Genomic DNA, 25,533 nt, shown 5'->3' on the forward strand with positions numbered 1-25,533 from the left:
TCAGATCTGTTTATTTCAATTACAACACAGAATGTAAAGTGTACAGTGCTTACTTTGTTTATTTTTGATTACAAGTATTTGCACTGTAAAAAAACAAAAGAAATAGTATTTTTCAATTCACTTAATACAAGTACTGTAGTGCAATCTCTTTATCATGAAAGTTGAACTTATAAATGTAGAATTATGTACAACAAAATGCATTCAAAAATAAAACAATCTAAAATTTTAGGGCCTGCAAGTCCACTCAGTACTACTTCTTGTTCAGCCAATCACTCAAACACATTTGTTTACATTTGCACGAGATAATGCTGCCTGCTTCTTGTTTACAATGTTACCTGAAAGTGAGAACAGGCATTCTCATGGCACTGTTGTAGCCAGCATTGCAAGATATTTACGTGTCAGATGTGCTAAAGATTCATATGTCCCATCATGCTTCAACCACCGTTCCAGGGGACATGTATCCATGCTGATGACTGATTCTGCTCGATAACAATCCAAAGCAGTGCAGACTGACACCTGTTCATTTTCATTATCTCAGATGCCACCAGCAGAAGGTTGTTTTTTGGTGCGTTGTTTGGGTTCTGTAGTTTTTGCATCGGAGTGTTGCTCTTGACTTTTGAAAGCATGCTCCACACCTCGTCCCTCTCAGATTTTGGAAGGCACTTTAGATTCTTAAACCTTGGGTCGAGTCCTGTAGCTATTTTTAGAAATCTCACATTGGTATCTTCTTTGCATTTTGTGAATTCTGCAGTGAAAGTGTTCTTAAAATGAACAACGTGTGCTGGGTCATCATCTGAGACTGCTATAACATGAAATATATGGTAGAATGCAGGTAAAACATCAGGGGACATACAATTCTCCCCCAAGGAGTCAGTCACAAATTTATTTAACACATTTTTTTTTAACGAGTGTCATCAGCATGGAAGCATGTCCTCTGGAATGGTGGCCGAAGTATGAAGGGGCATACCAATGTTTAGCATATTTGGCATGTAAGTACCTTGCTGTGCCAGCTACAAAAGTACCATGCAAATGCCTGTTCTCACTTTCTGATGATACTGTAAACAAGAAGAGGGCAGCATTATCTCCTGTAAAGGTAAACGTGTTTGTCTTAGCAATTGAGTGGATTTGTAGGCTCTGAAGTTTTACATTGTTTTGTTTGAGTGCAGTTATGTAACAAAATCTACATTTGTAAGTTGCACTATCACAACATTGCACTACACATACTCTGAGGTGAACGGAAAAATACTATTTCTTTTGTTTATCATTTTTACAGTGCAAATATTTGTAGTAAAAAATAGTATACACTTTGATTTCGATTACAACACAGAATACAATATACATGAAAATGTAGAAAAACATCCAAAATATTTAATAAATTTTAATGGCATTCTATTGTTTAACAGCGCGATTAAAACTGCAATTAATTGCAGTTAATTTTTTTTTGAGTTAATCGCATGAGTTAACAGCGATTAATCGACAGCCCTATTTTTTTTGTACTACTTTCAGAAAAAATCAACCATGATGATTAGGGAAGCTCTTCAGACATGATGCAATAGGACTGGAAAAGAATTCTTGTAACTTAACTGCTTGAAAAAGTTGTTTCATTCAGCTATTCTTATTAGTATGCTCCAGACAGTTCCATAGGAAATAAATCAGTCATGTGTAACACTGTGGAAAGTACTATAGGTTTTTACAAATCCAAAAAAAAAAAAAAAAAAAAAAACTTTTGCAATCCATCATGGCTACATTTTTGGATGTTAATGTTTCGTTCATGTGTTTTCCAGCTGCCTGGCTGCTTTATAGTTCTAATATGCACCTTTCATTTAATTTTAGATTCTGCCTTGGTATTGCTGACTCAAACCACAGAAGCCCAAAGAAGGGGGGAAGTGGAATAAAATACTCAAGAGTGCCAGAGGAAAATATCAAACTGTCCAATGAAAACTACTGTTACTAAGGTGTAGATTGCTCCTGCAGTGTATAAATGTGTGTGTGCAAAAAAGCTGTGCATCAAAAGCCTACCAATCCTAGTATTTGCCAGGTTTCTTCATTGAGAAAAACTTCAGACTAAAAACCTTAACTCTTCTTTTTAAGAAACAAACAAAAACAGGAAAAGAGTCAGCAAGTATTCACAATATTTCTGTCTTTTGGTCAAGTCACCAGAATATTATGAGAATTCTATTTGATGGTGTAAACTGCATTTCTCCTTTTCATCATGGAAGTTATAGTAACTTTAGACTTTGTCTCTGCAATATCAAATGAGGAAGACAAATGTTGAACGTAACTTTTTTTTTTGGCTGACATAACTTTGGTGTGACTGTTTAAAAAAAAATCATGGTTTCATTCCTTTTTTTAAGTCTTTGTTGGGATGCTCTTGGAAAGGTATGAAAAAGAAAATCAGCTTTTTGGAGGGGGACTCGAAATCTGATAAGAATGCCCAGAAGGGGTTTAATATTTCAAGCCAGGACCCGTTGGCTATGGGTGGGTCTTGCCTTGCTATTCAGTTTAATGTTGTTCGTGTACCTGCTTGAGTGTGCTCCACAAACAGATGGAAATGGATCTCTGCCTGGCGTTATAGGGGAGAACTTGGGTAAAGAACATTACCAAGCTCTTCTACAGGAACAAGAGGAACACTATCAAACCCGGGCTACTAGTCTGAAGCGTCAGATTGCTCAGCTGAAACAAGAGCTTCAGGAAATGAGTGATAAGCTGAAATTGCTGCAGGAAAAAAAGAGCCCAAGAGTCAATGGCATGGGCTACCAAGGCACCAAAGAACAAGCATCCAATGATCTCCTAGAGTTTCTTCATTCCCAAATTGACAAGGCTGAGGTGAGCATTGGCGCCAAGCTACCGAGTGAATATGGTGTCATTCCTTTTGAAAGCTTTACCTCTATGAAAGTGTTCCAGTTGGAGATGGGGCTCACTCGACACCCAGAGGAGAAACCTGTTAGAAAGGATAAGCGAGATGAGTTGGTGGAAGTTATTGAGGCTGGCCTAGAGGTAATCAATAATCCGGATGAAGAAGATGGACAAGATGATGATGGAGTAGGAGAGAGACCGCTTTATAATGAAAATGATTTCATAGAAGGTACCGTAAAACCTTATTTAATAACTTATGTATTTCCCAATCAGCTGCACAGAATGTCATAATACACTATGAATAATTGCAAAGGAATATATAGTTGTAAAAGAAAATTAATAGCATTTTTCCATGTCTTTATAGTTTTGATATCTACTCTAATATGAAAGGAATACTTGTGGCACCTTAGAGACTAACCAATTCATTTGAGCATAAGCTTTCGTGAGCTACAGCTCACTTCATCGGTGAAGTGAAGTCACTTCTGATGAAGTGAGCTGTAGCTCACGAAAGCTTATGCTCAAATAAATTGGTTAGTCTCTAAGGTGCCACAAGTACTCCTTTTCTTTTTGCGAATACAGACTAACACGGCTGTTACTCTGAAACCTACTCTAATATGTAGTACTTCTGCTGCACTAAGAAAAACCTTAGACCTGGTTTGCCTGTTGTAATAGAATCTGTTTCATAATATTGCACAATACCATGCACTGAAAGGGGGTGGGGGGAGTAATGATTTCAGTGGAGATATTTTACTATAGCAAGCAGACAAAACAAGCTGTGTCTGTTTCAATTTTAACAGTTGGATCTCTTATCGTTGAAGATCATTTTACGTATTTTGTGCTGATGTAGATCTAAAATGCTACCTAATACTGAGGAGGAGCTTTCAGAAGCACATAGAGCCCAACTTGAAGGTCATGAGACTTGATTGCCTAGCTTCCCTTTCTGCCTTTGAAAATCTCCATTTAACTTTGTCCCTTTGTATCCTAGTTATGACTAGTTAACTATAAACTGCATGTTGGTGAAGAGGGCTATATTAATGTCACAATGCAAACTAGTTATTCATATTTAAAACATTGGCACATGCACCTGTGTTGGGGGAAGAGTGGTATTTATAGAGTACCTTATCTTTGTTAGACTATTTGGTTGCTGAGTATCTAGGGCAGGGGTCGGCAAACTTTTTGGCCCGAGGGCCACATCAGGGTACAAAACTGTATGGAGGGCTGGGTAGGGGAAGGCTGTTCTCTCCCCCCCTCCCCCAAACAGCCTGGCCCCCACTCCCTATTCACCCCTTCCCACTTCCCAACCTCCCGTCCCCTGACTGCCCCCTGGGACTCCCTAGCCAACCTCCTCACCTCTGTGTGCGCTGCTGCCACCCCCTTACCATGCTGTTCAGAGTGGTAGGAGCTCACAACGTGGCGAGCTGAGGCTGCATGAGGGGGGGGGCAGCGGGGGAGGGGCCAGGAGCGAGCCTCCTGGGCCAGGATGGTCCTGCGGGCCGCAGTTTGCCCACTTCTAATCTAGGGGTAGATCTTCAGGGGGCATAAAATAGCACAGCTCCATTAGTCAGTGAATCTATGCAGAGTTAAACCAGCTCAGGATCTTTCCTGATGTGCAAAACCTGAAACCAGATTATTCAAACATACGACTTTTAAAATGCTGGCATTTGTTAAATTCTCAGAATCCCAGGGGTAGGGGAGAGAAGATGAATGTTATTTCAGCTGTAAAACATTGAAGCAATGATATATGAACATTGCTTTCTCAAGGCTGATGTACTGAAAAGGTACAGTGACCACTGTTTCTCTAGAATTCAGTCTTGAAGGTACTCGATACTAAAATGTAATTCTGATGGAAATATTAAGATTTTTTTTACACAGGCTTACAGTATTAAATGCAGTACATATTGCCAGAAAGTGTCAGAAGGGCACAATGCTTTCGAGTAATTCTTATATTTTCAAGCACATCAAAATCTGCGTAGTGATGTATGATGCATAGTTAAGCAAATATATACGTGAGAATGCTACACAGTCCTTGAAATAGTTTACTTTTTTTAGTCAGATGACTTAATCGGCTCCAAAATGAGTTTGCTTCTCACTAATGGAATAGTGCAGTGGTCTTTTGCCTTAACAGTACTCTATTGAAACTTCCAAGTAAAGTTCCTTTGTTATCTTGGGGGGGAGGAGTAGAAATGCATCTAAAGTATAGCTCTAAAGCCAGTCAATGCAGCATTGGACTTTAAAGTTTTTCCCCTGAAAGCATATTTCAGTTTGCCTAGAGACAGACATTCTCACAATGTCATTTTACAATTCTGTTTTTCTTTTAAATTACTATAATGTGCAGTGGCTTTCCCCTCATACATATTGTGTGCACTTCAGTATGTCTTTGCAGCTGTTTAAATTGTAGCTTTTCTTTTAGCCACTTCTAATGACTATAAGCCTCTGAGAAAGCTAGAAGACATGGTGCCTTATGAAACAAAGTTCTTCTCCTCCCTTCATCTCTTTACCCCAGATAAATTGACAATTAGTTCCTAAATAACATCTTTCTCTTTGGAAATTGAACTCATTTCCTCTGTGGTCAAGACCGTGTTTTATGACTTGGATTACAGGAATCACATAGTAGTGAATAATGGTTAAGTGAAAATATTTTTGTGCTGTAGGTCATCAGGATATGTTAGTTACTAGCCACAGTAATATAACATTGTTTCCTTTCAACCAGAGATAGTACCTATACAAGTCATCCTATGGTTTCCTAGGCATGTGAAAATAGCATTGGCAGACTTGAGAAACGTTTTGGACAGCTGAAGAGAAATTTTCTTTGAGCATTAACTGTTTTGACTTCAAATTTCAGAGCTAAATCTTTCATTTTTAATGTTTTGTCCCTTTCAAGGACTTCAGTCTTTTACTTTATAACTTGTCATTTTGTTGATGGAAGCGTGGTTAGAAAGCTGCTGCCATTACGTTTGGAAAATACAGTGCTCCCTTATAACATCCATCATAAGCGCTCAGGCTTAAGCTGTCAGACCTCATTGTCCCTGTCCTAAAATCATAGTAAATGCTTTTAATGTCTGCCTAGAAATGGTATCCCAAGAACAAAGTTTCTCTGTGAAGATTTTAACCACTTTATTTAAATTGGCTTTAATGCGCCATTCTGTATTGACAAATATTTTGGCACCTAAACTGATGTATCATCATCAACAGTTGAACTCCAGTCTAAGATTCTAATGAGATATTTAGAACCAGAAACTAAAATTGAAGCAGATTGGACCAGATGACTGGGAAACTGATATTTGATAGTATGGAAGTTCTGAAAACAATAGAACTGATTACTTTAAGTTTAAGGGAAACCAAATGGCTTTGTAGTGTCTATTTCAGCCCCACTGAGTTACTAAGATGGAGTAGACAGACCGAATTTAAAGAAAAACCTAATTTTACAAGCATAATTATACCAAAATGACCCAAATGAAACAGGAAAAAAAGCACTCTTACTGTGGAGTAAGTGTCCACGCAGGGAGTTTATAGTGGTATAACTTTCTGTGTAGACAAGAGCTTCTTCTTTTGCAGCTATCTTAACTTTTTCCTAAACTTCTGTTTATGAAGTATCACTTCTTTAATTTTTGAGCCCTGCTTTCTCTCATGTGCTTCCGGATATGCACATAGTGGACATTTAATTTTACATGTTTGCTCAGGTCTCTTTAATAAGGCTTCAAAGTCTCAGCTTTCTCAGCCCATTGCCATTTCCCTTACTACCATCTTTTCTTTCCCCTCACCCCTTGAACTTGTACTGAATTTTTTTTCCAACCTAGCTTTTTTAAATCTGAGGTACAGTGGTAAATAATCAAGAAATGAAAACAATCATCATGTTTTACAACTGTCAAATCTCAGTTCCTGTTGCATCTTGGGGCATATCTACATGAGGACACCCAGGGACAGTCATAGTTCATTAAATAAGGGTTGAATTTAAAATGCATTAACTAAAAGCACATTAAAGCCTTGTGAACGCTGTCATTCTGAGTTAAGCTGAAGTGAACTAAGGCCAGTTTAATTCACTTCCAAAGGGAATTAAGCTAAGGCAACTTTACTTCTGAATGAGCTCATCTACACAGCTGTAATGCACTTTAAAAATGCATTTTAAATTCAACTCGTTAGTTAATTCAGCATTAATTTTCCCGAGTGTCACCATGTAGATATGTCCTTTTCCTCACTGGGGCAGGAGGGGAGGGTGTGTGGGAGTGTGTGTGTGTGTGAGAGAGAATATCTAGCATTTTCAAATAGTATACTTTCTAATAATACAGTGTATAATAGTTAATGAAGTTTGTATGTAGTGTGGATTCCCAGTGGGGCTGACCATATGGCCATAAAAGGTTCACAGAGAAGCCATGATATTTGCCAGATATGGTAGACTGCCTTGGTATTACTCTTCTTTTCCAACTCCTATTTTCTGCATTTCACTAATCGTTCAGTTCTTTGGTGTCCTTTTGCTGGTGTGTTCTAGCATTTCATGTTCTTCCTCTTGCCATGTCTGATTCAAGCAGCCTGTGCTATCAAGCAGTTAGCTTCAAGTCTATTTTCTAAAGCAAGGCAAATGGTTTTTAGAGTTGTATATCTGATATCAAATCTGTTATCACATCATGTCAGTGAATGTGCACTTGTGCTCTTCACCAGTTTGTGGCATCTTTGCTATTGATGGGGCTGGATCAAGAAAATAGTAAAAGGAAATTGCAGATCACATATATATGTTGAAACTCTAAAATAACATGGTGAGTGCCACAAGTAACTTTGGGTAGAGAAATAATCAGCCTGCTTTGCTGGTGATGAGCTTGTTACCAGAAAACCCTGCTGCAGTCTGGAGGTGGCCTATAGGACTGTGTTTAATATGTCCTTCTTTTGTATCTCCTAAAGACATACATATTACTTTGACAGGTCACTATTAATTTTAAGAGAATATAACCTGATTGAAAAAATAAACACTTTCATTTGAAAGTTGTATAGTGGCTTCATTATTTTAAACTCAATTTCTTTTATCATCCCCCTTACCTAATTGTCTGAAATATCTGATCACTCTGCCAAGCCCAGCAGTTCCTTAAAGTAAACTATTGTTGTGGACAGCATTCTCAAGAAGAATATAGTGTGTATGTCTCACTTGGATAAGAGCTGCCGAAACCGCCTACCATCTGGGCTACAGGGTGGATGAGACAGGGGATGCAGGGGAGCAGAAGCAGAGCATTGTTGACTTTGTCTTAAGAGCAGAATTGGAGGGGATAAAAGAAATGGCAGTTTTACTTTGGGGTGGGGGGTGGACCACAAACAAAAATCTTTCACCCAAGCACAAAGGGCTTCCAAGGCAGCCACTCTGGTGAAAAGTGAAGTGTCTATTCACCCTTCTTCCCAGGTTAACACTACCATTTTAATGTTTTGTTTCCATCTACTGCTTTTAACTAAGAAGAAACGTGCTGTGATGGTGTGTAGGTCTATACCTATCTCAGTATTGGACCCAGTCTTTGGATGCCATGTGCATCAAAGCCTGCAGGATCTCTTCAGAGTCCAGACTTTCTCTGGGTCTTTAGGGCACACTCCTGGGTGTAGACTCCTTGTCTGAAACACTTCCTGGGGATTGGAGATTCTGCAGTCCAACTACCATAGCCCCCAAGACCAGTGCTGAGACTTCCCAAGCCAGGTGCTTATTGTATGCTCCCACAGAGTAGTTCTTGTCCTTTGTGGGCACTGTGACTTATCTCTTTGGGGACATGTGGCAGGTAAAGCAAGGTTCACACTGTTACTACTTCAGTGCACACACAAATGCACTTACTACTTAAACAGCACAAGAGAGTTACAGGGGTGTGCAAAACACTGACGACGTTCCTGGGTGCAATCCAGATCAGTGAGGGGCTGTCACCCCTGCCCTGCAACTTTGGGTGCCTCACAATGCTTTGCTATTGCAGCTTCCAACTTGGGTTGCTTACGAATGGCCAAACAGCAGCATGCAGGCCACACTGTGTGTGTGTGTGTGTGTCTGTCTGTCTGTCTGTCTGTCTACAGCCCTAGTTCAGCAGCTCTGACTTTAGCAGACTCTTAGTACAGTTGCTACTGGGAATTAATCCACAAGGGTCAAATTAACACAAATGACTAATATATTTTGTGGGTGCAGTACACTTTAATCTTTGCTAATGGAACTAAAAAACTAAAAAAGGTGGCTAATGAAGCAATAGGTAATAGTTTTAGCAACTTTATTTTCAAAAACTCAATTTACATAACAAGAATCAGAACTCCTCTGTATAGTACTTAAAGTGAATAAAACTTCAGGGGCTAAGAATGCAGAAATAAAATTCTGCCAGTGTTTGCTTTGCTGTTGTTTGTTCTGGATCATAGTCAGTAAATACTAGTTTGAAGGTAGGATAGCAGGTTTTATTATATGAGTCATTCTCAGACGCTAAAACTATATGTAGTGAGAAGTTAAGCAGATGTTAGCTACTTAAAATTTTCTGTTCCCTGACTTCTTGGCCACACACTTGATCACATTTAATCTTGTGAAATTAGTAAGATTACAGATTTTATAGTTAAGGCTTTAACCCATGGTGAGCACAGGAATATAGAATTTATCTTCATTTAGTATGACTCAGTGTCTTTTTTTTCTTAGTCTTTGTATGGTCGCTGAGTGAAACTGTTTACACAGTCCAACCCGTTTTTACTGCTAAGAAGCATTACCTGCTACCTTTGTAAAGCTGCACATCTCTTGCAAATATTTTCTCTTCAGCAAATGTTCACATACTTTTAGTCGGGGATGCCAGTAGAAGTCAGGAGGAATTATAATGATCAGTGCTTCTTGGGATAGATAGATTTGTGCCCTAAGATCACTCTGTGCTGTTCGTCAATGAGAGCGAATATGTGTAGAAGTTTGGAGTGGGGAGAGTAGATACTCAAACCAAGCCTTATGGGCTATGTCTTGTCTTGCTTTCATGAACAATAAAGAGCAAAAAGATTCAGTATAGGAGAAGGTGAAATGCTTGTTTAAGCTGCGGGAGGAAGAGGAATCTTTGGGTTTATAACTGGGGAAGGGTTGACAGTTAATGCCTTACGTGAGTGCTTTCAAGGCTCCAAAAATTTTAAAGAATTTTTAATACCAAAAAAAAAAAAGTTGCGGTAGTATAGGTCTTGATATCTTTGTCCTCTTGACTGTGTTTAAAACCTGTAACATCAGGAATCCCAGCTTTCCTGTGGTAGAAAATGCCTTGATTGATTGATTTTGATAGCTTTCAACGAAGGACTTTCAAATCCAAAATCTGTCTTGGTCACTAGAGCCAGAAGCACATGCTGTGTACCATTTTAAAAGCTGGAAATTCTAGTTTTTAGGTGGCATGCAGTATAATATCTAACGTTAGAGGTGTGAAATATTAACAAATAATAATGCAAATATGTGTGCTTATTCTGGTTCACCAACTTTTTCCTTAACCAGTAAACTACTTCAGCAGCAGTAAATACAAAATGATGAGTATGGTGGGGAGGTCAGGAAGTAGGGGCATGAATTCATGAATGTAAAGGAGTTCACAGCTAATTTTTCAAAATGGTCCTGTTACACTTAAACATAGTGCTTCCTTCTCTGTAGAAGTGTTATGCAGTGTTTTTTGCAAGTGATATATTGATATGTGAGGTCTAATATACAATCATAGTATTGGACTTGATTATGCTATTGTGATCACAAACTATTTACAAAAAGAAAAGGAGTACTTGTGGCACCTTAGAGACTAACCAATTTATTTGAGCATGAGCTTTCGTGAGCTCTCCTTTTCTTTTTGCGAATACAGACTAACACGGCTGTTACTCTGAAACTATTTATAGAAGCTCTGTATTGTTAATCTTATTAGACTAATATATGCCATCTTTGCAGACCTACATAACAAATTAACTGCATGTTCTAGGATTTTCAGACTTTTTACAACTGAAACTGCACCATGAGGTTGTTTGGAATATTTTTTTTGGGGGGAGGGGTCTTCTTTCTCCCCACATAAGAATTTGATTTTGTAGATTGCTTCACCCTTAATTCTTCTTTGCCTTTTTCTTTATATTTATATAAATAAAAACAAAGTGGTCTGGTGTGGAATTTAGTGAAGCATTGTAGCTTTTGTATAGTCTTGAAACTGAGGCTGTTTCCTTCTGTTGTTCGTCTCAGAAACAAAGTTCTACCTGCAGTACATTTGAGAGAGTGTAGAGATTTGTTAATGGCGCAAAACTAGTAAAACATCTTGCTTTCGGAACAATGCCAGGTATCTCAAAAGCAAATACTGACTTGTTCGTTTGAAAGAAATGACTTAAAAATTAAGTTGTACAGCAACTATTTTGTCACCACCATATGTTTGGGTAACGAGCTTTACCTTTGTCCTTCCTTGGTCCTGAAGGATGTGTTGAGTATCACCACCTACATGGTGAAAACATTTTATTTCTTTCTCGTTCTCTCCTCCTGACCTTCACTATTCTGAAGAACCCTGGTTCTTGTGTTACGTGAAGGAGTAAATAACACTTCCCTGTTCACTTTCTCCACACCATTCATGATTTTATAGACCTCCATCATATCCTTTTAGTTTTCTGCTTTCTAAACTGAAGTTTTTTAATCTCTCCTCATACGGAAGCTGTTCCATATATTTAATCATTTTTGTTGCCTTTCTCTGTAACTTTTCCAATTCTAGTATATCTCTTTTGAGATGTGGCCACCAGAACGCCACACAGTATTCAAGGTGTAGTCATACCATGTATTTATATAATGGCATTCTGATATTTTTCTGTCTTATCGATCCCTTTCTTAATGGTTCCTAACCTTCTGTTAGCTTTTTTGTCTGCCCCTGCACATTGAGCTGATGTTTTCAGAGAACTATCCACAATGACTCCAAGACCTTTCTTGAGTAGGAACAGTTAATTTAGATCCCATCATTTTGTATGTATAGTCAGGATTATGTTTTCCCATGTGCATTACTTCGCATTTATCTACATTGAATTTAATCTGCCATTTTGTTGCCCAGTCATCCAGTTCAGTGAGATCCTTTTGTAACTTTTTGCAGTCTGCTTTGAACTTAACTGTCCTGAGTTTGAGAGACTTGCACCTCCTGTTTAGTAACTTTTGACCACTGTACAGCCTTCTTAACAAAATTTTTTTATTTTGCAGTTGGAACAAAGAATTAGAGAATTTTAGTCTCATCTGATCTTAGACTTCACTGCAAGTTAAATTAGACAGTTGTTCTTGGTTACAGGAACAAAGCCGATTTACAATCCTAGAAAGTCCTAATCCTCCTGTTTTTGAGAGACTTTGGTGTTTGATCAACTCTATTAGAACTAGTTCTGGTGCTCCCCAGGCAGTGTGTGCTAGAATTATTGAAGCTACGTGCTCAGGCATTGTTTCTTGACAGCCCTTAAATGTAAGTTACTAAAGGCTGACTACTCAGGGGCTCATTTTCATTCTTTCCCTTGGTAGATAAGCTGTGTAGAGCAAAGTTTACACCCCACTTATCGGAAAGAGAACACAATGGCTAGTGGCAACCCCAGATACAGTTTTAATAATTATTAAAGACCATCTAGTATTTGTTAGAGGGTTTGTGCTCTGCCACCACGTATCTAACTCTTACACACCCCATAGGAATATATATTAATCCTTCCCATGGGGAAGGTAGTATGGAAAGGCAGCAAGAACAGCCATGCTAGATAACAGCCACATATGTGTACATAGTCCAGCAGGATGGCTTTTGTAAATAACTCCAGGTTATTGCCAGCGCTCTTTCATGCAGCTATCCCTCTCGAAACTTGTATAATGGGAATGAAGAGGGAATAAGCTACTCTGGGAGGCATGACCACTGGAACTGATTTTAGGAATGGGTTTACTATGTGTCTTTCATATTATGCTAACCAGTGCTTAGTCTTATGAGCAAATAATGTAATCTGATTAATCAGCAGTAACAAAATTCCTAATAGTTGGTCTTATTTCGTGCAAAGAGTTCCAATGTTTATATGCACCGAAGGATTTATACTCTGGAGATTAAAAATGTGCCATAACTCCTCCAAAAATAAAACTTCTTGGTTCTCTTTTGTAGAACCTTTTATACACCGAACCTCGGTCGTTAAAGTAGCAACACAATTTTCCATTACAGATATTTGGAAATTGGCTAATTAAATCAAAACTATCATGTTTGTCAAGCTATAATGTCTGTTTCAAAAGAGCAAATTCTATGAAGTCAGTAAAATTATTTAAAATGTTAATCTCCTTTTAAAATGGATTATATAGAGTCAAAACTACTGTCACAAACAAAGCAGCAAAAGTTACTTTGACTCTTTCCTCAATGTAGGACTCAGTCCGGAAAGTAGTAAAAGTTGACATTATGTTTTTGATATCTGGTGCCAATCATCTTCATTTTGAGAATCAACTCTAATTCTCGCAGAACCTATTTATTTATGATGGTAATACAGAGGGTTTGAGTCTGTAAAACCCATGGTGATTGGTTCTGTTTTTGTTGCTGTAGCAACAGAAATTACTACCCTGTAAACTTCCAGAAGCTTCCTTCAGTTAACAGCTGTTGAACACCGATAGCTACATGTGCTATATGATGCACTACTATCTGAGGCCAAGAATTAGTCAGCCCAACAGAGGCCTCACAAAGAGTGGTCATGGTCTGTGACCCCAGTGACTTCCTAGAACCGACTGGCCAAGGACACAGAGGAAGTGCATAGGGTTTACATGCTTCTCCTGGGTCTGGTATGTACCTTCTAGTTCTCCAAAGAGTGTCATGTGTTGCAGTGTCCTTACTCACTATTTTCTGAATCTCTATTCTTTAATGATAAATGTACAACTACTTTTTTTAGTACAGCTGGTCAAAAATTTCTTTTTAAAACACCCTGTGCCCCCCCCCCCCAAAGAAAATGGCTTTTTGTCAAAACAGAAGTTTCTTTAGGAAAGGTCTGTTTTTGATATAATTTTTTTAGGTTTGCTTGGATGTTTTTGTTTGGTTGGTTGGGTTTTTTTGCTTTTCGATGGAAACCCAAAAGGTTTCTCTTTTCAATGAACAAAAAAACCACTTTCCAAGTAGTTTTGTCTATACTATTTTATAATTGGATAGAAATCAAGTGGTGCATCTAAAATTAATAGCTAAATGTCTCAGTAAATCGTGTTTTTGACTAGATAAATTCCTTCTCTGACTTCAGGTTATTATCGCACAGAGAGAGATAAGGGAACACAGTATGAATTGTTTTATAAGAAGACAGATCTTATGGAATACAGACATGTCACACTATTCCGACCATTTGGACCCCTCATGAAAGTGAAGAGTGAAACAGTTGACATTTCTAGATCGGTTATTAACATTATTGTCCCTCTTTCTGGAAGAACTGAGGCATTTGCACAATTCATGCAAAACTTTAGGTAAGTGTATCAGTGTCTAAATTAAATTGTTTTGTTTTTCCTTCGTTTATCAAAGTGAAAACCTATTTTCATGGACTTTAGCTCTACCGCAGTTCTATAATTTACATAGAAATGTTATGGAATACTAATAGCTGCATGGAGAAATGTTTCTTCAAACAATACTCTTCCTTATCTTTACACGAAAACACAAACCAAATACTCTAGCTAGGACTCCAACCTAGATTAAGAAGGGCAGGACCACTGGAGATCTGATGTTTAATTGCATGATGATTGTGGTGGGTGTATTGGCTTTAGAGCTACCTTATCAGGAATGAGATGCAGGTATGGAAGACCTATTTGAATCAGGAAGATGGGGCACAGGAGAACTAATGTGTTTCTATCTCTTTTTAAAAGCTGCTAGATGCACTGTGAAGGCTTTTTAAAACTTTTTTACAGCAAGATTGACGTAAACTATTGCACTATCTGTAGTGAATTACAGTAGTGATTAACTTCACTGAATTGGTTTTTAGTTGGCAAGAGGTGATTTTATAAAATATACCATATATATTAGCTGCATGTGATGCGAAGTTGCTTTATGCAGGGTTGTCATTGTCAAAATCAAAAAGCTTGTAGGAAAATAATTTGCTTAAGCTACTAACTTCAAAACACTGAAGTGAGAGAGCCCTTGCTAGAATACAATAATGGATATTACTCATCTTTATTATAGGGATGTGTGTATTCATCAGGACAAGCGGATTCACCTCACAGTGGTATACTTTGGCCAAGATGGGCTATCTGAAGTGAGGAGCATCCTGGAGTCAGTAGCTCGGTAAGTGAGCTAATCCGAATAGAAGGCTCTGAAATACAAGTGATGTTTATTGGTCAGTTAACAAAGCCTCACAAATAATGAGGAAGAATTTGGTGGGTCAGTCACAGCCAAACAAAATTCCTTTTATCTTTTTACAGTATGTTCATCATTTTGATTTTTCTTAACATTGTTTGTGGTTGTTAAAGTCTCTGTCTATTTTTATGGAGTGATCATTTGAATATTCTGAGTCTGAAAGAATGCATAGTCGAGAGATTGAGTGATTTACTAACGGTTGGCACTGGGTAGTATAAAATACAGTGGTGAGTTTTGTAGTAAATACTGGGTCAAATGAACTGATGCTGACTGGAAAACTAAATGTGTAAAAAAGTGAAATTATGGATACACTATGCTACTTATTATGTATCCCAAATAATGGTAACTGATTTCTTTTAATGATAGTGAATAGAAATGGCTGGTCACCCGTGACGAAAAGAGCACAGTACCCTGCTGCCAGAGGGCCGCTCAATGTGTTAGCCTGAGCAGTTAATCTACTATTCTCAGCCTTCAATATGATGACTCCAGATTGTCCCCTACTTGCACTTAACTTTCCATGGATCACTTTGTAAACAAATGATGAAACCTGTTGGCCAGAGGTTATAGTGCAGATGGCTTGAAACGGCACCATGAGAGAGTTGCTTGATGCACGGAGGTTGATGAGTGTTTTTCTCCACTGCTCCATCAGAAGCAGAACCATCAGTTGGCTGTCAGTGTGAAGAAGACTGGTTTCTCTGTTGGGAAACTATCACTTTTTTCCTCATTGAGGCCCCTCCAACTTCTTCTCAGATGAGTGATCTGTTTCAGACTAGGTTTTGTTGACTCAGTGGGTCCCCAGCTTGGTTAGGAAGTATTGTTCTCACATGTTTCCAAAATTTACTTTCTGAGAGATTCCAGATGGTATTTTGGGGCATTTGCTCATTTCCCCCCGGATATGCTTCTCGTGTGCTTCTACATAGCTCTTTTCCAATATTGCTTTCTCTTCAATGTGTGTGTGAGGCTGGTGGGGAGATAGTGAGTTGACTGGGCAGTGGTGGCATTAACATATGGACAACTTGCAGCTTATTGTTTCTCTTACAGCTATCACATAGTGCCATAGTTTGATTTCCCAGTGTGCTCTGCTCTTGAGACTGAGAGTCCCACTTCCAGAATCCTCTTACAATTTAGAATTGCCTTTCAATCCACAGCTACTCCTGGAGTTAAAATGGTATCAGAGGCTCAAAGCGCCCTTTTAATCTGTCTGGATAACTACTGTATTTGAAATGTTACTGCATGGATTGTGGTGGCAAAAATCAGATCTCCGCCCCCTACCCCTCCCCCAAACTTGTAGTTTGGATTATTAAATGTAGAGAATGCTTAATGCTGCAGCTGTCCCCCCCAAAAAAAAATGCATGAGAAAAACAGTAAGATTGATATTATTAGATGTGTTAAATAACTAATTTATACTACAGTGGCAATTGATAGCACTGTAAATGCCATCCTTCTTTCCACACTCCTTTATTAAATTGTTTTCACTTTTTTCTTTATAGAGAAACTAATTTTCACAATTACACACTGGTCTCTTTGAATGAGGAATTTAATCGTGGGCGAGGACTAGACATGGGTGCCAGAGCCTGGGAAAAAGGCGAAGTGTTAATGTTCTTCTGTGATGTTGATATTTATTTCACAGCTGAGTTCCTTAACAGTTGCCGCTTGAATGCTGAACCAGGTAAGCTCCTGTTAAGCTACTGAAGCGGGGAAATGTTACCTCCTGAAGTCAGCCTTACAATAACTTGATAAGACTAATTTGAATGGTGGAGTAATTTCAGTAGTGTGGCTTTTGGAAGGGAAAATAATTCTGTGCCCAAAATAACTAGTGTTGATGCAGTATTAAGACTCAAAAATCTAGCACTCACATAGGAAGCTCAGAGAGTGGAACCTTAACTTAACTGTGCTTATGCCTTAAAATGTGACTTCTCTTCATATCATTATAAATGTCAGACAAACTTAAAGTACAAACTAAAATTCTTATACAATAAATGCATGCTTTTAAAAGCTGGGAATCTACAAAACGCCAAGTTAAAAAAAATATTTCAGTACCTTTAACAATTGGATCATTTCTTCATTGATTTAAAAAATAGTGTCACCTCAGAGCAGAGACCAACTATGGGAAATACTTACCCTCAAGAGTTAGTCTGAAAGTCAAGAGCAGTTCTAAAAGGGAATGTGATCAACCAGTGCCTGCTATAATCCTGAGCCTTTATAAAGAGCTCCACATCTTACAAAGCATTGTAAAACATTTATCTGCAGTGTTTAGTCCTCACAACATTCCTGCAGGATAAGTATCATCACCATTTTACTGCCAAAACATGGCAGTAAAGTGACTTGCCTTAAGGCCCCAAAGCATGTTGCTGACAAAGTTGGAATTCGAATTTAGGATTTCCTTTCTCCCATTCTTCTTCTCCAGACTCTGCTGCCACAAGCATATGAAGCTTATCTATCTGTTTTATAAACTCTTGTAACGAAGTTGAAGGCTTCTGTGAGCTATTATGCAAGCTAGCTAGCACAGTGGCACAATAGTAATTTTAAAAATTTTACTCATTACAAATTTGTTGCATCCAGAATATTTTATTTTTCCCCTCTTTGCATGCCAATATGCAATGGAAAGATGCTTTTCCTTAGGACAGGCAACAGACAATTGCAAACCAATTTGGCTTGAGCTCACTGCCTCTTATTCCTCTGTCTCAGCACTTGCATACCAGGATGATGGAAGGCCATATAAGTATTTAAATAGCTTGAGAGATGTTACAGCACAGGGAATTTTTTTGTGAACTAGCACTGCTGCAATATCACAGAATGAAGTCAGCCTTGGAGCTGATCTCTACTCTTAATGGAAGTGGCATGTCAAATTTGCTTGGAGTGGGAATTGGAGATACCTTCTCTTCGCACTTTGCTGCAGAGGGTGCTTGAGTCTGGATATAGTCATGTTGCCTCTTTGCTCTATTCCTGGGAGAAGGGAAGGATACTACTCAAGAAAGAGCCTTGGTGAGACAGAGGAACAGTGAGGATCACAAGTGCCTTCAATATGGCTTTGGATCCTGGTCTTAAGGCCCTCTTAAATTGAGTCTACATGGAAAGCAAAGCTGAGGCTGCCTCTCTGAAAAGGTGCCCCAACAGCAGCACAAGGGAAGGAATACTTGAGGCCTTCTCCCAACCTAGGTCACTGGCTTTGGAGAAGCAGACAGTGCATGTGGATTCCCAGTGTAATGCAAGGGCTCTCCTAAGTACCAGCCAAAATTCTGTGGCAGGCATAGTGTGGAATATAGGCAGGTGAGGTAAAGGTCTGTCCAGTCTAAAGCCAGAGGAGTACTCAGCAGCTGCAAATTGGTATCCCAACATATGGAAAATAAACATAACTGTCACTGCAAGGGCCATAGCAGAAATTAAAACCACCCAAACTGACAGGAAAGAGGTGTGATTCTAAAACTCCATCTGCCTAAACTTTCTGGTGGATGGCTGTTGGATTTTGATGGTTTTAATTCCCTCTTAGTATTCATATGTTACTGTTACTTTAGGGGTCCTCTGGAAGGTAAGCCCACCTTAGCACAGCATCATGTTGGAGGCTGTATACTGTTTCTTTTCTATGTCACTCTTGCTAGATGTTAATGGACTCTCTAAATGGAAATTATGGGAGGCAGGCCATGTACCTATGCTTTTTTCATTAGATTAATAATGAATTATCCATGAATACATCACAGCTGCACGTTTCACTCACAAAGATGGTCCACTGTGACTAACACAACTCTTCTGACTTTATAGGCAAGAAAGTTTTCTATCCCGTGGTATTCAGCCTTTATAATCCTGCTATTGTCTATGCCAACCAAGATGTACCACCCCCTGTGGAGCAGCAATTGGTAAGTGGTCTTCATTTTTAAGACATTTAGAGCCTTGTGCTACATCTCAATGAGGCAGTTCAGTGTAGCAGCATATCTAAAATATCCTAGATACTTGCCAGAGACATTGACAATGATATGAAACAGAACTTTTCCTATATTGATTAGACATAAGAGAGTAAGAGCTTAGGAGACAAACATTGTAATAGAAAGTGCCAAAATGCCAGTATTTCTGGCTACATCTAGCTTCTACCCAGAGTTTACTGGACTATGAAACTAACCAAGCACAGTTAACAGTTGTAATTCAAGGGCTGTATTGTGGTTTTTTTAAGCCATTGCTAGAGTTTGATGGGAGAACTGTACTACACCAAGTGGCAGTTACTGGAGGTAATCTCCATGAGTAATGAAGCATGCAGAATATCTTTTGCAGGTGTCTCTTGGGCAGGTGAAAGGAGGACACTGAGGAGTAGCTCCTACCCCTCCTCTTTGGAAGGTGCAGCATGGGCTTCATTCAACACTGGCCCAAGAATGCTAGCGACTGAGTGGTGATCAGGTGTATGGCCCTGTCTACCCTCTCAGTTCGGCAGAGGAGAGGAGGGAGATGTACTGCATCTCTAGCTGTACTGTCTATTCCCCATACCTAATGCACTAACATAAGCACTGGGCTTCTTGCTGCGCTCTGTGCAGGGCTGTCTTACCCCCACCATTCAACAACAGCCAGAATCCCATTAGAAACACTTATGTAGTGCCATTAATTTATATAGTGCTTTAAAAACAGGAAATACTGACTCCCTGAAGAGCTTGCAATCTAAATAAAACAAACATTGGACAACCATTTGAAAAGCAGGTGTTAGAGTTACTGAGGAAGACAAGGAAAGGAGAGTCTGTTCGATGGGGATGTTTTAAGTGAGAGAACAGAAGTGAGAGGTGACTGATGGTAAGGAAAACTAAAATGTAGGTGGTAGCAGGTTTATGTAGGGCCCCGGAAGAAAGTACAAAGAGCCTGAACTGATGTGCTAAGAGGTAGGAAGCCAGTGGAGAGATTTGGAAATGGGGGTGCCATGGCCTGGGTGGAAAACCACTTGTCAACAGTACTCTAGGCAGACTGGGGAAGGGAAGGAACAGTGAGAGGCAGTAAGCCTAGACATCAGAGAGCAACATAAATCAAAATAAGAGATGGCCAGAGTGTAGACAAGGGGCTCTGCGTAAAGGGGGTAGGTTTCTGAGAGATGAAAGAAGCAGCAGCAACAAGACTTTGTAAAAAGAGCCCAGAAGGATAGGTGGACAGAGTCCTTTAGAAAGGAGTAATGAGGCCGTGTGTGTCTGGTTTTTAAAGAGGATGAGGTCCTAGTTGACAGAAGAGTGAACTTTAAACTGCAAGAAGTCTGCCTATGTGTCAGACTGCAGCATTTCTGGATAAACCGCTTATGACCAAGGAAGGAGGAAGCCAATGTGGCAGAAGTATTGAAATTAGAGAGATGGGGAGCAGAGGGAGTTAGCTGTAGAATAGGTGAATATGAAAGTTAGACCCATTGTTGGCATCAACAGACAGGTGGGAAGCAGGAGGAGAGCAGCAGGGAGGCTAGATTGGAGATTGCAAAAGGAATGTGTTTGAAGAAAAAGGCAGGAAAGAGAGTGATTGGTTTCTGGGTAATCTAAATTAATAGGTCTGTCATTTCTTATGAGGCCCTTATGTTAGATGTGGATGACCTGTAATTGGAACAAACAGCATGTGTATATATACTGTGAAACACAAATATCAAATGTTGTGTACTGTGTCAAGCAAATAACCAGATAAATACAGATTCTCCTGAAATCAAAGACCGACACATTTGCTTCAAGCTGTCTTGTACTACGGGGGGGGGAAATCTAAAATGTTTGTTTTAAAATTGTAGGTACACAAAAAGGATTCTGGCTTCTGGCGGGATTTTGGCTTTGGAATGACTTGTCAATATCGGACAGATTTCCTGACTGTCGGTAAGATGGATTTACATAAGTGTGTTTCGTAAATTTTGGTGAGGGGAGTTCAAAACCTCATCTATTACTGTTTTCTTCTGTGATTTTTAAGAAGGTAAACTGTTAATTTATCTTATTGCATTTCGTGAGCTCCCAGTCAAACTTTCTGCCTTTTAGATTTGGCTTATTGTTTTAGACTGTTGTTAGAGTTTAACAATTTAAGTATCAATAGCATTAAATTAAGAGCACTAAAGATCTTTAAGTAAAATATCTTACTTCTTGCAAATATAGTAGTTTGACAGTGAATTCACCAAGCATTTGAACTTCGTAGTATGTTCATCTGTGTTCTTAAAAAATGCTATCCTTTCCTTTTAATAAGTGCACTTATTAAGTACTAAATGTTGCCATGAGTATTGTGACTATTTCAAGTTTGAAATATACTTTGGCACCCTCTTGTGGTTCACGTTAGATATGAGCAAGGCTTGATTACTTCAGTTTCAAAACAGCCGCCTTCTTAGTGTTAGCCATAATTGATTTATTAATCAATCGATTAATACCTAGAAAATCTTGCACTTGCCCTCAGATGCTTCATAATTGATAATTAAACCAAACTGATTTCTAGTAACAATCCTGTTGCTTTGTGGTATATTAAATGATCTACATAATCCTAGGTTTTTTTCCTCTGCATGTCAGCATAACTTCTACTATGCTTTTGGCTAGAAACGTGGCTGTATGGACTTCTTTTAATCAAGAGTTTCTCAAACTGTGGTTCATGGGGCACTTGCTTGTGGTCCGTAGAGTTGGACGATCACATGATGCTTGATCACCTTATTTGCAGTTTCTAAAATTTAGAAAACACTTACTCATTATTCATATTCATGAGTACAACTGCAGTAGTTGTCACAAATACTATCTATTAGTAAGCCTAAGATTTTGTCATGGATATTTTTAGTAAAAGTCATGGTCGGGTCACAGGCAATAAAGAAAAAGTTCACCTTAGACCTGTCCCTGACTTATTAATAAGAATATCCATGATAAAATGGGAAGTGGCTGGGAGCTCTGGGAGCCCCCACCACTGATGGGGGCTCAGAGCTGCAGGGATCTCCCCCTCACCCCCTCAGTGGCGGCCAGGGAGCTGCAGGGGTCCTCTGTCGCCCGCAGCAGCTTGGAGTTTGGGGGCTCTGCTGCCTCAGGTGGCGGGGGTACCTCACAGTTCCCCACCATGGTACCCTTCAGCTCTCGGCCACCGGGGCCAAAGTCACAGAGGTCTTTGGAAGTCATGGATTTCATGACTTTTGTGACCTCCATGACAAAATCGTAGCCTTAACTATGACCGATGTTGTGCACAATGTGAATGGATCACATTATGCCATTTTGAAGCCTTGCTGTAACATGTGTGATGCCAGGAATCTGCATCCTGTGGTGAAAGCCAGTTTCCAGTGCCAAACTGCATTGCGTCTTTTCAGTTACTCCACAAATATGGCAGGTGCTGTTGGTATTGGCTGTAAAAGTGTCACTAAGTGACATTTCAGGTGGTAAATATCTACAACATGTGGTAGAACGGTGGGGGGTTTTTTATGTTAGAGCTCATTTTTCATTCTGCAGAACTAATGCTTTCTGATGTGTCTATTTGTGCTACTATAGGGGGGTTTGACTTGGAAGTGAAAGGCTGGGGTGGAGAGGATGTTCACCTTTACAGAAAGTACTTGCACGGAGACCTTATTGTGATCCGGACCCCAGTTCCAGGCCTGTTTCACCTCTGGCATGAGAAGCATTGTGCTGATGAGCTGACTCCAGAGCAATATCGCATGTGTATCCAGTCTAAAGCCATGAATGAAGCATCTCACTCGCACCTTGGAATGCTGGTCTTCAGGGAGGAGATTGAGACCCATCTCCGTAAACAGGCCTATAGGACTAACAGTGAAGCAATAGATTAAAAGGATTCTTAATGCAAGACCGAAGACTTTAAACCCACAATGAACCAGCATCATTCTACAGCCTTAATTCAGCTTACACATTCAGTGCCTCTCTTTCAGTGAAGAAGAGTTTAACTTCTTTGTCTGGTATTCTGTTACATATCTCACCAGTTCAGGCACCCGAGATAAGAACTTTTGAAAGTAATTATTTCAATGAAAGTTTCTTCAGTATTAACTTTATGGAAAAATATAGCAGCAGAATGTATGACCTAACACTTTTTTACCTCCTTATAATTTTTTTCATATTTACATTATTGTAAGGTAAGGATTGCATTAAGTGGACAATATTTTGTCTTGTCTGCCAAGTGTTGTTACACTGTCTTGCTCATTGCACTGTAACTTTATAAAGATACCATACTTACACATTCCAGAATAAAAACTAAACACACATAACCATGAAATTCATTGGAAATATGTACACAAGAGCTTAATTAGTATGTTAATTAGGTTGCTGATTTCATGGCAATTTAATTGAATTCATTGTATTAACAGCCATCCATATAATTCACATTAGAGAAGAATTTATAGGAAAAAGGGATGTATGAAAATCTCTTAAAGGGGAATTCTAGAACAGTTCGTATTGTTTGATATCAATGCAAAAGTAAGCTGGACATGTACCATTTGCTTATCCTAGCTACGGGCCAAAAAAAATTCCTCTTTCATATTTCAGGATGTACAAAGACAAGCAGTTGAAATAAAAGCGGGTTACTTGTCTTCTGTTGCGTCGTATGGTATGATTAGATGCATCGTTTTTAATATCCTTTGTTTTCAGATGAATGTTGAGGTTCACTAATTTAGTGGGAAGTGTGGGGGATTTGCATCTGCAGTCTCCAAATTTAGGAATTAGTTTAAAACCATTCACTAAATCAACAAACTTTGGATCTGTTTTTAAAAATCTGTTTGTTTCAAACACTTAAGGGCAAGTAAAGATTAAAATATGTGACTTCTGGATGCAAAATATGCTTTGTAATATAATGCTGTTCACTGATCCTTTTTTACATGTACATAAAATTTTCTTTTATGTAACTTATTGTGGAGAACAGTGTACTGTATTGTGTTTTGAAGAGGGGAGAATGTAATGCAAGATGTCTTACAATTGGTATTCCCTCTGTGATGAATGAATAAATTGAATATTTCTGCATTTTAGAACTTTTCCAAGCTGGTTTATTGAAACTTTGTTATGAAAGGGGAAAAAATGTTCAACATCATCGATCCCAATAAGACTATTGCCCATGCTGATGTTCCAGACTTAAGCAATAATCTCTACAGCAAAAAGTTCAATTTACAGTTAATGTTGGGCAAGTGCACATCCCACCAATATAACAGGTGAAAGTTATAGGGCAGATCCTCAGCTGGTGTAAATTGTCATATCACTACTGACCTTAATCTAGCTGTTACAATTTACATCAGCTGAGAATTTGCCACTAGGGAGCAACCATTAAAGCTCCTCCTTCTCACCTCTTCATGATACTTTGTGACCAGGAGAAAGGCCATGTCAATTGAGCAGCAGAGCTATAGGGGCTGGAGGTGTGGGGACATGAAGGAAGAGGGCATGGAAGTGAATGGAGTTTGAGCTGGATGTGGCTAAGGGTGACAGAGAAAGAAGCAAAGCAGAAAGGTGCTGTGTTCTGGTATATTACTCATTGTTCATCAGATCTGAGCTCTTTTCTACTTCCCTTACCGAGGAATCAGCTTCTGAAGGGCTCAACCTGGCATTGCTGCCTTTGCGTCCTTGGCAATCTAGTAGGGAGCCTTCTATGTGCAGAAACACTATTCTCCCTGGCACTGGTGCATGAAATGAGGTCACAGCACTAGAGTGAGCCCTTCGGGTCTGGTTGACATGGTGCAGAGGTGCTAACCTCCAACCCAATCCAGGTCTCTACCATTATCACCACATAAACAGCCCTCAGCCCTTCCATCCTCACAGCCCCTCAGAGCGCTAGGCAAATGGGCAATGTTGTGTTTTGGTTTGTAAGTAGAAGCTGACAGAACTCAGAAAGGTCAGATCTTATAGTTTACTTCATTTGTTATATCATATGAGTGAAGAGCTATTTGACCTAGTTCAAATGTGGCCTAGAGCTGAGAAGTAAGTTTTTGTCTATGAGAGAGAGAGAGAGCAGTTTGTGGGGACTGTTGGTGCAGCTATAGGAACAGCAAAATCTTATTACAGGACAACTCTTCAAAAACAAATCATTGCCCTCTGGCAAAACAAGGAAATTTCTCTGAAAATATTGCCTGGAAAATTTGTCTGTCATTGTATCAAATTTGAAGATTAGATGTAATCATTAACTTGTTTTGAAATGAAGGGAGTTTGGTCCTGTTTTTAAGTACAAAGCTCTTGAGAATCTCTGGAATTAAACTTGGCATTTCTTATAGGTATATTGGAGACAATTGAGTCCTAAAATGCAGTGACCACACTCATTGGTGGAAGTACCTACTTCCAAATAATGAATTTTAGGTGTCACTCTTCTGCTTTTGCTTCACTGAGTTGGATTCAAGGACTCAGTCCAGTCCACTTTCTGTATGTGTCGGGCAGGTTCTTGGGGCAGTTCTTCACTGCAAAGTTTACTCAGGCTCTAATTTAGGTGTTGTCCCTAACATGGCTACCATCAATAAACAAAATTCTGACTAGACTTTGGTGTGTTG

General features: G+C 39.1%; 1 protein-coding gene across 3 annotated transcripts in view; it reads left to right on the forward strand.

The window, feature by feature from the left end:
* CSGALNACT2 (chondroitin sulfate N-acetylgalactosaminyltransferase 2) overlaps window positions 1-24,021 on the forward strand; it is a 52,516-nt gene extending 28,495 nt beyond the window's left edge. For all 3 annotated transcript variants that reach the window (XM_084633775.1, XM_084633776.1, XM_084633777.1), the window contains 7 exons: window positions 1,834-3,085; window positions 14,026-14,242; window positions 14,949-15,050; window positions 16,613-16,791; window positions 18,882-18,976; window positions 20,851-20,932; window positions 22,556-24,021. In XM_084633775.1, the coding sequence (XP_084489901.1) occupies window positions 2,431-3,085; window positions 14,026-14,242; window positions 14,949-15,050; window positions 16,613-16,791; window positions 18,882-18,976; window positions 20,851-20,932; window positions 22,556-22,848 (1,623 nt within the window). In that variant the 5' untranslated portion in view covers window positions 1,834-2,430 and the 3' untranslated portion in view covers window positions 22,849-24,021. The remainder of the gene's footprint in view (window positions 1-1,833; window positions 3,086-14,025; window positions 14,243-14,948; window positions 15,051-16,612; window positions 16,792-18,881; window positions 18,977-20,850; window positions 20,933-22,555) is intronic.
* The last annotated feature ends 1,512 nt before the right edge of the window (window positions 24,022-25,533 follow it).

Source organism: Lepidochelys olivacea (genome assembly GCF_965140295.1).
Source record: "Lepidochelys olivacea isolate rLepOli2 genome assembly, chromosome: 7".
Classification (NCBI taxonomy): Eukaryota; Metazoa; Chordata; order Testudines; family Cheloniidae; genus Lepidochelys; species Lepidochelys olivacea.